The sequence below is a fragment of the Hippoglossus stenolepis genome, chromosome 4 (genome assembly GCF_022539355.2).
Source record: "Hippoglossus stenolepis isolate QCI-W04-F060 chromosome 4, HSTE1.2, whole genome shotgun sequence".
NCBI classification, from domain to species: domain Eukaryota; kingdom Metazoa; phylum Chordata; class Actinopteri; order Pleuronectiformes; family Pleuronectidae; genus Hippoglossus; species Hippoglossus stenolepis.
This window is the reverse complement of record NC_061486.1, coordinates 16,341,398-16,353,492: the sequence shown is the minus strand read 5'-3', so window position 1 is coordinate 16,353,492 and position 12,095 is coordinate 16,341,398. Positions and strand designations below refer to the sequence as shown.

Sequence of the window (12,095 nt, the reverse complement as noted above, 5' to 3'; positions counted from 1 at the left end):
CCAACTAAAAAAATCATGATTCCATCAAAATAAGTTAATTTATTACAAACTGTCAAGGCCTTCATTTCAGTTTCAATAATAAAAGCCTTGGTAAACAATCCTTAAAGAGAAACAGGAGACAACTTGGCTGGCCGGCATGTGTATTCATAAAAGAAAATGGGTCTGTTTTAAAAGGTTAAAAAATTAAATAAACATATTTTACATTCTGAAGACTCTGAATGCATGATACAAACACAACGGGGCTGAGTAACAGAATTGGACTCTGTGGTGAAGTCCTTCATAGGTGAAATATTATTTCGCTGAGTGAACTGTCGTTTGTGCTGTGTCAGCTGCGCAGAGACTCGGAGAAGAGGCACATGACTGAAGATATGATGAGGTCGTAGTTTCATTGGTAGTTTCACTGAACTGCGATGACACGATGACACTATTTGGCTAAGTGCCAGGCTGGTTAGTGAACAGTAGGACCTTGAGTGTTTTACAGCATCAAAGATGTGTGAAACTGCTTTGACAGGTTCACAGAGACAGCTGACAAAAACCTGACATGTGTTTAAACTTACATCCATGCTTTCATTTTATACAACTTTAAATGTGTGAGCGACACTCAGAGCAATGTCCAATGACATCCCGAGGCTCTGAGGCTGGCAGCAGCTCGACATGACACCCTTGTGCTGGATTTACCCGACCCTCATCTGAAGGATATCATGGTACAAGAGGCAGCAGTCATGGCTTTAAGAGGGGAGCAGAAATCCAGAGCCAGACAGACATCAGTCTGATGGAAAGTAAAACCATCTTTTGTCTTATATCATCCATTGGTCTTGGTCTTGGTCTGCTCCCTCCATGTCCACCTGACAGACAGAAGCAGAGCCAGATTACACACTGGTGTTTCTCTGTTTAAGGAGCCGAAAGTAAGGTTAAAAAGGAAACAACACTTGTATGTCTAAAAGTCATTTCAGTGAATTTAGCGCTTTTAATTTGAAAAGATGTCCCATAAATGATATATTAAAGCACCTCGTTGATCTCGCCATCATCGGGTGACTCATTGTAATCATTCATCTCATCCATGTCCTGCATGTCTTCTTCATCTTCAGAGTCTTCCTCGCTGTCTTCCTCATCCTCGTCGTCCTCCTCGTCCTCCTCTTCATATCCTGCCTGAGCCCAGTAAATGCAGATGACATATGACATAAATAGATGAAGAGCAAGAACAAAAAAGGGCAAAAGGCAAAACAACAGGCAAATACAAGAAATGGGTTTCAGGTGTTAAACTGAGAGCTCCAACTTGTTGTAAAGCATATGGAATAATGTAACCAGTATCTCTTTCATACTTTCATACAGCAGCAAATCAGTTGTCTGAGCTTTACTTCAATTCATCTGTTGAGATGTGGTGATCTTTACTGTGGCCGTTGTTCTAATACATGTTACAAAAAATGCTGTACCTCAAAAATAGGTTTTCCAATCGGCATCAAGTTGTTGTCCTTCTCTGCAATGCTCTGCAACTGACACATGAAAAAAGACCAACACACACACATTAGAGCCTGACTGATAAACTGTCATATACAGTACCTATTGGTACGTGGAGGATAGGCAACAAAATTGCTGTACAAAGTTGACAAGGACATGAGGAATTTTACAGACAGTGTCTCAGTGGAAAGGTTTCTACACCATAGAACACATATTTATTCTACAACTGTAAAATGACCAGCTTTGTAAAAATACTTCTCTAATTTACTTCATAACGAAACTTGAGGAGAGCTTCTTGAAAATGTTCATCCGAAGAGTTTATACCGGCTGAAATATCATCACAAGGGAAGTTGTGTTTTCTCCCCTGCCCATTTGTTTGTTTTGTTGAGGCCCTGCCTGATGTGTTGTCTGAGCCTGACACCCCTCATGGTGACACTAGTTTATAATTAAATCGTCCATTTAAATTAATTAATTTGAATTTGAATATGTAACTTTCCACTCAAAGGGATGTGGTTTTCCAACTACAACTGAAGTTCGACTTTCTTTGTTGTTCTAACAGTTTTAACCCTGAGATACAGAACTGGTAGTGAGGAAAAAATACGATTTATGGCTCCTTGCTTTTTATCAGGATACTGTTAAAACACAGTTAACAGTTTCTAAGATAAGATAAGATCAAGTAAATAAGATAAGATCATCCTTTATTAGTCCCACAATGGGGAAAGGTGTAATGTTACAGCAGCAAGAGTCAAAAGTAGGCACCAGTAACATGCAATACTTATGTGTAAGGATATATAAAATACAGAAAAATATGAATGGAATAAAAACAAATATAAGCAGGTTAAAAACAAGAAATATGTGCAGTGTGAGAATATGTACAGTGAATGGGTTGCACATGAACCATTGTATTGCACCGACAGAACGAATATTGCACAGTTAAGAGAGTTAAACCAGAGTTAAAGTGCAGAAGTCCATAATGGGTGTGTGTAGTTCTACTGGGAGGAGTAAACGTGCTCAAGTACATTTCTCTGCCAAAATTCCCACCTGTAGGGAAAGGAGCTTATGATGTAAATATTCTCTGCATTTGTATTTTCCATTTCATTGCCTGTTCTCTCATCCACCTCATTCTGACAATCTACTGACATTCTCTGGCATGGGATCAATAAAGCTCATCTGATCTTATCTGATGAGTGAGTGACACAGAAGATGACGAGATGAACTTAAATGCAACATGTCGAGTGTCACATTCCACGCAAAGAGAGGGTTCATCATGTCAGTGTGTGTGTGTGTGTGTGTGTGTGTGTGTGTGTGTGTGTGTGTGCTCAGCAGAGGTGTTGTCGTTTACCCAGGTTTGGTGCTGCTGTTCCTGCTGGTGCAGCTCGGTCTCATCCACGCAGGGTCGGTCCAGGTTGAACCACAGGGTCTCGGTGATCCGGGGGAAGAGAGAGGGGAACAGCGTGGACATGTCTGCCACACACAGGGACGACAACAACAACAACTGTCAATCTGCTCGTAGCGTGTACAGGGGGAATGTGTTGCTTCTCTAGCCGAGACACAAAGCGTGAAACCTCGGGTGGGTGCACGGCAGAAATGTAGCCACACGACATTTGTCTGGTTTACTGTGATAATAAACAGATTAACGCAACACAACGCTGCTGGAGAGACACGGTGACTTAATGTGACCCCGAGGATTTAAACTCTTTCTGTGGAGAAACAAAAAAAACCTATAAAGTATAATGAAAACTTAACTATTTATATTCCTGGTTCAAACATCATGTGAAGAGTTATTTTAAGTTAAAGTTAAATACCTGACAATCTCTCGCCGCAGCTTCTCAGAAATTCAAACTAAATCGACCGGAAGCCCTCTGTGTTCCGCTGTAAAGAGTCCTCTCTTCCAGTGTCACCTCGCAAAGGTTCCGCTTGTATGGCAGTAGCACCGCAGGGAAAAGGGAACATGTAATTTGACATTGTATTAAATAACTATTCTACATATCCTCATTTATTTTTCCACATAAACACAGTAACATATCACATTTAAGATATTTTGAGATCCTCACATAATAAGTGTGTATTTTGTCCTGTACTAACTACATTTGACAGCATTCATTTTGACATCCCATAATAGGATGAGCTCAGGTTTGCATTAATAATGTCTCTGTCCAGCTCAGGTGTCCCAGTAAGACGAGTAGTGAGCCAGCGTGCACTTCACAGGGACCCTGGCACAGAAGCAGCTACATATTAGTAATGACATTTTATTTGTAGAGGACTCTTTACACTGATAAAAGTGATTCTGAGAGCATGTAAACGTAACACAATTATATATATGATATTAGCAATAAATATGTATGTTTTTATTTCTACAAAAAAATATATAGTTGTCGACTTAATCTGCATCTGTTGAAAAGACAAGAGATTATTTAATTTTTTCTTAACAATATGTATTTACGTAATCTCAACCAATCTTTTTCCATACAACCATGCAACAAACATTTTATTGTTTTACGCTGCAAAGTGGCGGGAGTCACGTGATTTCTATTGTGGTCTGAGGTCAGGAGGTGGTGCTTCATTTTGGTTCAAAACTTTCCAGCATGGTGACGGGGTCACATCACTCACTGTCATCGGGTAAACTTTGCACTAAAATATGTTTCTGAAACATAACTTTGTGGGTGACAAATATGCACTGCAGTAACAGAATCTTGTTTCATTTTAATCAGCACTGCCTTGTTTTACCGTTTCATTGGACTTTGTGCATCTTGAAGCCATTTTCTCATCTATGGTTGGACGACAATTTCAAGGCAAGGTTATAAACTGTTTTATAACCTTGTTATAACCTATATAAACTGTGTTTTCAGTTTTCACATTGTTACAGAAACAAAAATGAAGTAAGAGGGTTACGTTTAGATATTAGTAATTGGCTTTACACTAAGTATATTTAAAGAAAAGTATTCGCGACACTAACAGGGTTTTCATGGTGCCGCAGGGTTTCCTTTACCCCGGGGCCGCACTGCCTGTGTTTGCTCTGCTGCTGCGTGAAAGAGCAGCCCCTCCTCTCTTAATCATTGAAGCTCTAGATGTGGATGTAGATGTATACTAAAATTACAAACAAAAAGAAATTCAGCAATCATTCATTTTTATCATTTGTGCTTTTTTCAACTTCGACCTGTCAAAAATGTCTTCTGTTGAAAGGGCCAATAGAAAACCACTAACAAACAAATAATCAAATCCCATTCTTTTCATCCATTCTATGTAATAGCATCACAGTGTAGGGAATGTAGGGTCTACAGCTATTACCCCACTTAGGGCCCATTACAAGAGATGGACGAATGATAGACCTACACAACCCCTATTTTGATTAATCATTGAATTGTACTCTATATATTACCACACACTATACACACCCTCATTTTACACTGTGTGCGTGCGTGCGTGCGTGCACGCGCAAGAGTAGACCTTGAGATAAGACAAACCCTCCTGACTGGAAGATGCAATAAAACACAGAATACCACACACCCACACACTTGTGAGACAGACTTTGGACTTTGGAAATATTTTTTACTTTTATAGAGCCAACCTTATTTTCAGTCATGCTCTGCTCACCCAGACAGACAGATGTGCGTCTTCGGCCTTGATCTTGTTTAGTCTTGTCAAGTGTGTAAAGGGTGCAGACACCAATTTGTCAGATAATCCCTTCAGGAAGGAATCATTACACACTTGAATAAGGTAAAGTGACTCTGTTCCTAATAACTTAACTTTCTCATCGGTCTGTGTTACATGTATTTACAACATAGAAGTAGCCACTGTTTTTATACTATGAGTGAATGCATTACTTATTGAATTACTCGGTTTGTAGTTTAGGTTTACAGATTTATTTTACAAGATGTACAACAGTCTGAATGGTTCATGTACAGGTTCTGTTTACAACATAGGAATATTTTTACGAGTTTAGCTGTTTGTTTTATTTGTATATTTTTGTTTTATGTTATTCTGTTTCTAAAATGGATACATAGGATTATAGATAGGTTTTTGACTCTCTGACTGATTTCAGCTACATACATAATTTGGTATGTGTACATATAGTCTCTTTGTTTTGCCATCTTTTTAGTAGTTTTATCTTTTTCTCATATCCATCCTTCGTCACATAGAAAGGAAAAAGAAAATAAGCGACCATCTCCCAAGGGAAAACACTAGGTTGTATAAATCTGAATTATTATGCTTTCATTTCTCTAAGAGGTTACAGAGTAGTACAACCATGTGTATTACAAATTTCAGAACCTGAAAAAAAACAACATATTCCGATGACTCAGTGGGTCAAAGACCATCAGAAATGAGTCTAAGACTTGAAAGGTTAAAGTTCATATATGTAACATACTAGAAAATGACAATATGTATTATGAATTTGTAGAATTGGTGAAATACACACAAATTGCTTTTAAATGAGAAAGACAGTTGTAGTTGTGCATTTCTGTGACCGTTTTTTCCAGTTTTAAGTTGTAATCTATAGAACTAAGGACTGGCCTGTTCAACAGTCCAGTAGGTAGAGCATTTTCACATTGCAGAGCATTTGTGAACCCAGATGCCATGCCAGGTTATAGCAGCAGGGAATTGGAGTCACACAAATAAACAAAACCATGAAAGGACATGAAAATATTATATATTTTTACAGATTCTGTTTGAACCAAACATCTGCGATATGGAAAATAAAAAAATGGCAAATTAATTGATTTGTATTGGTGATTAATCTCATGAACATAAGTTAACTATGAGGAGACTTTTCTTAACATATAAAAAACCTAAGAAAAGTTGACAAAAACTGCTCAAAAACGTTGTTAATAAATTTGTATGTCCTTCCAAAGCTCAACTATGCCACAAATGGTGCATCCTCCCCAGAAGTACAAATCACTCTCTCAGCCTAGAATTAGAGATGAGAAATACAAACAAAATGAGTAAATATAGATATCACAGTATTACATATGTGTAATGTTACTAAAAGAGCTCTTCTGACGAGAATGAAAGGCCCCAAACATTTTTAATCAGCTGTCTGGGTGACAGTTGGGAATTCAAACTTTTGACTGATGCTGTAAATTAGCCATTATCCCATTATCTTTCCTGTTTTCTCGATAATTGATGTATGTTGATGCCTCCCTCCCTCCGGCAGAACCATGTGGGTTGTCCTTTCCTTGCTGATGGCCCTCTGCAGTGGTGCTCTGTCTCTGGACAAACTCAACATGTGCATGGATGGCAAACACCACAAAGTAGAGCCGGGCCGTGAGGGAGACCTTTACGCTCAGGTGACAAATTGGAATCAAAGAGCAGAGATACAATTGGGATGTGATGGTTTGGGCTCACAGCCTCTTTGCTCTTCCTCTCCAGTGCTCTCCCTGGCGCGACAATGCGTGCTGCACGGCCAATACCAGCTCAGAAGCCCACAACGATGACTCCTACCTGTACAACTTCAATTGGGATCACTGCGGTATTATGAGCAAACGGTGCAAGGAACATTTCATCCAGGACACTTGTTTCCACGAGTGCTCGCCACACTTGGGACCCTGGATACAGGAAGTGTGTACTGTGCGCCTTGTGTGTCTGCACTTAGAACACTAGATGGCAGCATAAGAAGTTGAGAGGGCTGAAGGGGGCTTGTCAGGATAGCTAAAATAATCCATGTATACAGTGAGTTGCCTCAGTGGCAGGATGTAATCAAGTACATTTGTCACGTAGTTGTGCTTTCAGTGAGTAGATATATTTTCAGATATTCTTTCACTTTTAACCCACAACATTTTCACAAAGCATGACGTTACATGTTCATATTTATAATATTTTGAATGATGATGATGGAGTAGACTTTTGCATCAGACAATAGGCTACACTTAGCAAGTACTTTTACTTTTAATACTTCATATTATATTTAAAAACTCACTTTAACTCAAGTAGAAAAGTTAACATGGTACATTTACTTTTAAAACTTTAACTTGTACTACTTGTGGAGACCTTCATACCTCATCTTACATGTCATAGCATTGCAGCTGTTTTCTGAAAATCTGGATCATACGTCAATTGTGTGTGTGTGTGTGTGTGTGTGTGTGTGTGTGTGTGTGTGTGTGTGTGTGTGTGTGCGTGTGTGCGTGTCTGTAGGTGGATCAGACCTGGCGTAAGGAACGTGTCTTGGATGTGCCTCTGTGTATGGAGGACTGCAACGCTTGGTGGGAAGACTGCAAGAATGATTACACCTGCAAGACTGATTGGCACAAGGGATGGGACTGGAGCTCAGGCAAGAACAAAACACGTACATACACACACACACACACACACACACACACACACACACACACACACACACACACACACACACACACACACACACACACACACACACACACACATGCATGCATATGCACATGCAAAGAGACCATTGCATACATCAAGACTTGCTCACATTTCCTTGTTTAACTTACACACATTTACCCATGTCTTACACACAAATAAGTCTACATGTGTACACAATGTCTTACATGCATAGACTCACTTGTAAACTCGTTGCCAGGTTACTAGTACATTTATGAAATCATCTCTCTATCTCATACAGGTATTAACAAATGCCCTAAAAACAGCAAGTGCAGAATCTGGACTGAAGTTTACCCCACACCCAAGTCCATGTGTGAACAGATCTGGTCCAAGTCCTACCTTTATACCACCTACACCAAAACGTCAGGCCGCTGCATGCAGCTGTGGTTCACTGGGCCGAACCCCAACAAGAAAGTGGCCCAGCACTACATCAACAACGCACGGCAACACCAGAGCTTCACCTTGTCAATGCTGCTTTTCCTGGCTGTTGCACCTCTCTCTGTAGTGATGCACTGACATGATATCCACATCATGCTGTCATGTGTCCCCATAGTGGTTCCAATAAAACTGTTAATATCATGTCGCTGTTGCTTTCTAGTCCTGTTCTGTCTAGTTCCCAGTTGAACTCTCCCTAATCTGCATCTGCTTCATTTTTCATTGTGATTTTTAGTTCCCTTGTCCTTCTTTTCAATTCCTTATTTCGTGCCCAGACAACAATTGCCAGAGTCCATGTCGCTCTGATAGTTTCCTTCTTGCTTGTACACAACAAGTAAAAGCTGTTGTACTCATATGTTGTACATGTGTTCACATGCACGGACATTCACCACCAAAATGTGAACATAGCCAAAACACAAGGCAGCACAGCAGTTTGGTGTCTAGAAAAATCATACGTTTGAAAATCTGTGGATAAAGAAAATAAAACAAAAATAAACTCATACATCTGGACAAGGCCACATACTCTATTACTGCAAAGCTCAGGGAGGACATCACTCATATAAGTGCAGACTATGGATCAGCTTAATAACCCCTTTATAACCTCAACCGCCAGTGAGGAAACTGTCAAACTGACCTAGGATCTGCTTTGAGGGAAAATGTCTCTCTACACTGTGACTGAGCACTGGGCTCCACTGCCTGGTAATTATGGGGTTCCAGTCAGTTGTGTGTGTGTGTGTGTGTGTGTGTGTGTGTGTGTGTGTGTGTGTGTGTGTGTGTGTGTGTGTGTGTGTGTAGTTATTTTGGTACCTCTTTAGGACCTTTTCAGCATAAACACTGGACAAGTAGACCTCACGGGGACCAAAGGCTGGTAATGAGATAAAACATCAACTCTGAGCTCCTGGTTAAGGTTAGCGGTCAGATATGATTTGTGGTTAGGTTGTGAGTGTGTGTGTGTTTGTGTGTCAGGGTTTGTGTGTTTGTGCCACTGCCACGTGTCAATGTGTTCTCACAGGTCTTTGACTAAGCCTTGTGATTGGTCAGCTGGGGTGTGTATCTACAAGACTTCATGACAGGACCTTGGCTGATCCAAGATAAGTGTCAGATATACAATATATTATCAATGTGTTTGCACTGTGTAGTTTCATAATCAAGGCCCTTGGGTGATTAATCGTTCAAAAAGACGTAACTGATGCAGTCCACAGTGTCTTTATATTTCTGAAAATGTTTTATCCCCGGACACATAGACGTGTCAAAGTGCTGCTCCATTTCTGAGGCTGATAATCAACCAACTTCCTGATTACACTTTTGTAAAATTCAGCATTGCAAGTTCATCCCTTTCCCTTTTCTGTGGCCTGGTATAGAACTACTGCAGAAGTTTAATACTGACCAAAAGATTTTAGTCAAGTGTCAGCATAGCAATGCACCAATACTTTCTGTAACCAGAAGACTTAAAAGAGGACTTAATGTGCGTTTGAGTATGTTTCAGCTATCACCATCAGTTTGTCATAAACACATCAGTTTGATGCACTTGACCACGACTTGGTGTCAAGCTGAGCCTAAAAAGCCCTCACGCTAGCAGACTGATTCCAGTGTTCTAAAGCAGCACTATCACAAAGAACAGACACTGGCATCTGGCCTCAGCCTTAGGCTCAAACTAACAAAACCTGAAGTTTTGGGGTGTGTAATGGGCTTTAAAGCCTCGTGGTGCTCGCTTTGGCATGGCTAAAACCTAAAAGTGCAGTGGTGGCTTAAGAAATAGAGCGGGTTGTCCACTAGACAGAAGCTCTGTGGTTCAATGCCTGGCTCCTCCAGTCTGAATGAAGTGCTTGAGACCCTGAAGCCCACATTGTGTTGTTTGAATAAGTGAGTGCAACGTGTATTGTCTTGCAACATATAATAATTGAAGTCAATTTAGTAGACTAATAACGTAACAGTGTTCACAGACAATTGTGGTAATGCATATGAAGAAAATGTTTTTAAAAGTTATTTGTAAGACATTTTTGCAGACAAAGTAGTTCCATTATTATCTTGCAAACACATACTTTTACAATCTCTGCATGTAGATATATTGTTAAATTACATATTTTACAGTCTTTTACAGTGAACTGACACACACAGGGACACACACAGTGTGATGCAATAGCCAGAAATAGCTTTGGGATGGCTGCTGTCCTGTGGCTATTAATACTTAGCTTTTCTGAGGTCATTGGCTGCACACACACCACCCTGCCAAACTCTCTCTCATTCTCACTTTAACTCTAACTCTTTTTTGCTTTGGGTGTGTGAGTGTGGGGGTCATACCAAATTTTATGATTCAGACTTTTTGTGGGCAACCAGAGGTATAAAAAAATAAACACCAAAATGGCTAAAGTCCTAATAAAGGGCAATTATCTCCAAAGTGGGTTAGTTGTTTCCTGTGGTTTCCCTTTCCTGCCTCTAGGTGAACAGTTACACTTTGTGTGTGTGTGTGTGTGTGTGTGTGTGTGTGTGTGTGTGTGTGTGTGTGTGTGTGTGTGTGTGTGTGTGTGTGTGTGTGTGGGTGGGTGTGTGGGTGGGTGAGTGTGGAAAAGAAAAGAATTGCATAATTGGATTGGATTGTGAAGCTGTTGAGAAATTAGCGTGGCCTTGTCAGCGGCTGCCACTAGAGCCATGATAGTATGAGGGTGGGGAGGAAATAACACAGGCAACCTATAGGTAATAAATTCCATCAAGTATATAAAGTATACCAGGAGCTACAATGTATTTTAGTTATTTTGCTTTTTATCCATATAGGTGAAAATTTGAAAAAATGTTCTTGAAAATCTCTCAATGGCCAATACCCACAGATATATAGAAATTGGAAGGAAATATTAGGTACTCCAAGAATGCTCAGTGATGAAAAACTAAGTAAAAATGTGTGTAGTTAAGAGTGGAAGAAATGCATTTAAAATGTTATAAAAAGGTACAAAAGTATTATGAGAATCAAAAATAAAAGTAAAAATACTATAATAATAATAAAAATAAACTTTATTTATATAGCACTATTCTTAACAAGGTTACAAAGTGCTTTACAGTGAAGAAGAACTAAACAACAGTAAAAAAAAAACAATACAAACAACAGAGGGATGAACAACATAAAAATACTGGGAGGTGAAAAACGTCAAGAGTGGGAAGATAAAATCCAGCAACGATTAAGTATTCATAAATGCTTCACGATAAAGGAAAGTTTTAAGAAGAGATTTTAATGATGTAATAAGTAATTTAGTAATTTGGAGCAACAGACCCTGTCAGATTGTTGTATTATTGGGTATTTTATTACTGGATTATTATTGAAATTTCTGCATCGTGTGTACAAACCATTTTAATGTTGTGGATTGTAATGTTTTATTTTGTATTAGTTGTTTCGTTTATCAAATCCAATCTTCCAAAAATAACTAAAGCAATCATCAAAAAGCTAGTGGAGTTTAAGAAAAGTTAAATATTGTCTATGTAGTGGAAGACTTAATAAAATGAAAGTACCTCATAACTGTAGAGAAGATGAATAAATGTAGTTTCTTTCCATTACTCCTCTTCTCTCTTCTTTCCTTTATTTATCTTTCTCTCCATCCCTCCTTTCCTCCTCTCAGTATCTTCATCCCTCCCTCCCTATTACAAGCTAGCTGGGGACAAACACAACAAGAAACCAACATCGGGTGACTGATTCACCAAAATAAAATGCCTACCTTTGATTTCCCCTTCGGCCTGTTTTATTTTGAAGCTGCCACCAGGAAGTGTAGCAGCAGACAGTGTGTGGGTGCTGACGCGGGTCGCCCCCCGCTGCAGCTCCCCGGGCTCCACTGTGGATTTACATGCTCTGATTTCCGTGGGAGTGGGAAGTTTAGAGA

The 12,095-nt window shown here is 39.5% G+C and overlaps 2 protein-coding genes across 2 annotated transcripts; one reads left to right on the top strand and one right to left on the bottom strand.

The window, feature by feature from the left end:
• Window positions 1-24: 24 nt before the first annotated feature.
• Window positions 25-12,073, bottom strand: anapc15 (anaphase promoting complex subunit 15). The gene is made up of 6 exons (XM_035153960.2): window positions 11,934-12,073; window positions 3,264-3,374; window positions 2,801-2,922; window positions 1,434-1,493; window positions 1,009-1,149; window positions 25-845 (listed from the first exon to the last, which is right to left on the bottom strand). The coding sequence occupies exons 3-6, from the start codon at window positions 2,918-2,920 to the stop codon at window positions 798-800; spliced, it is 369 nt and encodes a 122-aa protein (XP_035009851.1). The 5' UTR covers window positions 2,921-2,922; window positions 3,264-3,374; window positions 11,934-12,073; the 3' UTR covers window positions 25-797.
• On the top strand, window positions 6,615-8,497 carry folr (folate receptor). The gene is made up of 4 exons (XM_035153958.2): window positions 6,615-6,743; window positions 6,826-7,014; window positions 7,588-7,723; window positions 8,039-8,497. Exons 1-4 carry the CDS (start codon window positions 6,615-6,617, stop codon window positions 8,311-8,313), a joined length of 729 nt encoding a protein of 242 aa, XP_035009849.1. The 3' UTR covers window positions 8,314-8,497.
• Window positions 12,074-12,095: the final 22 nt, after the last annotated feature.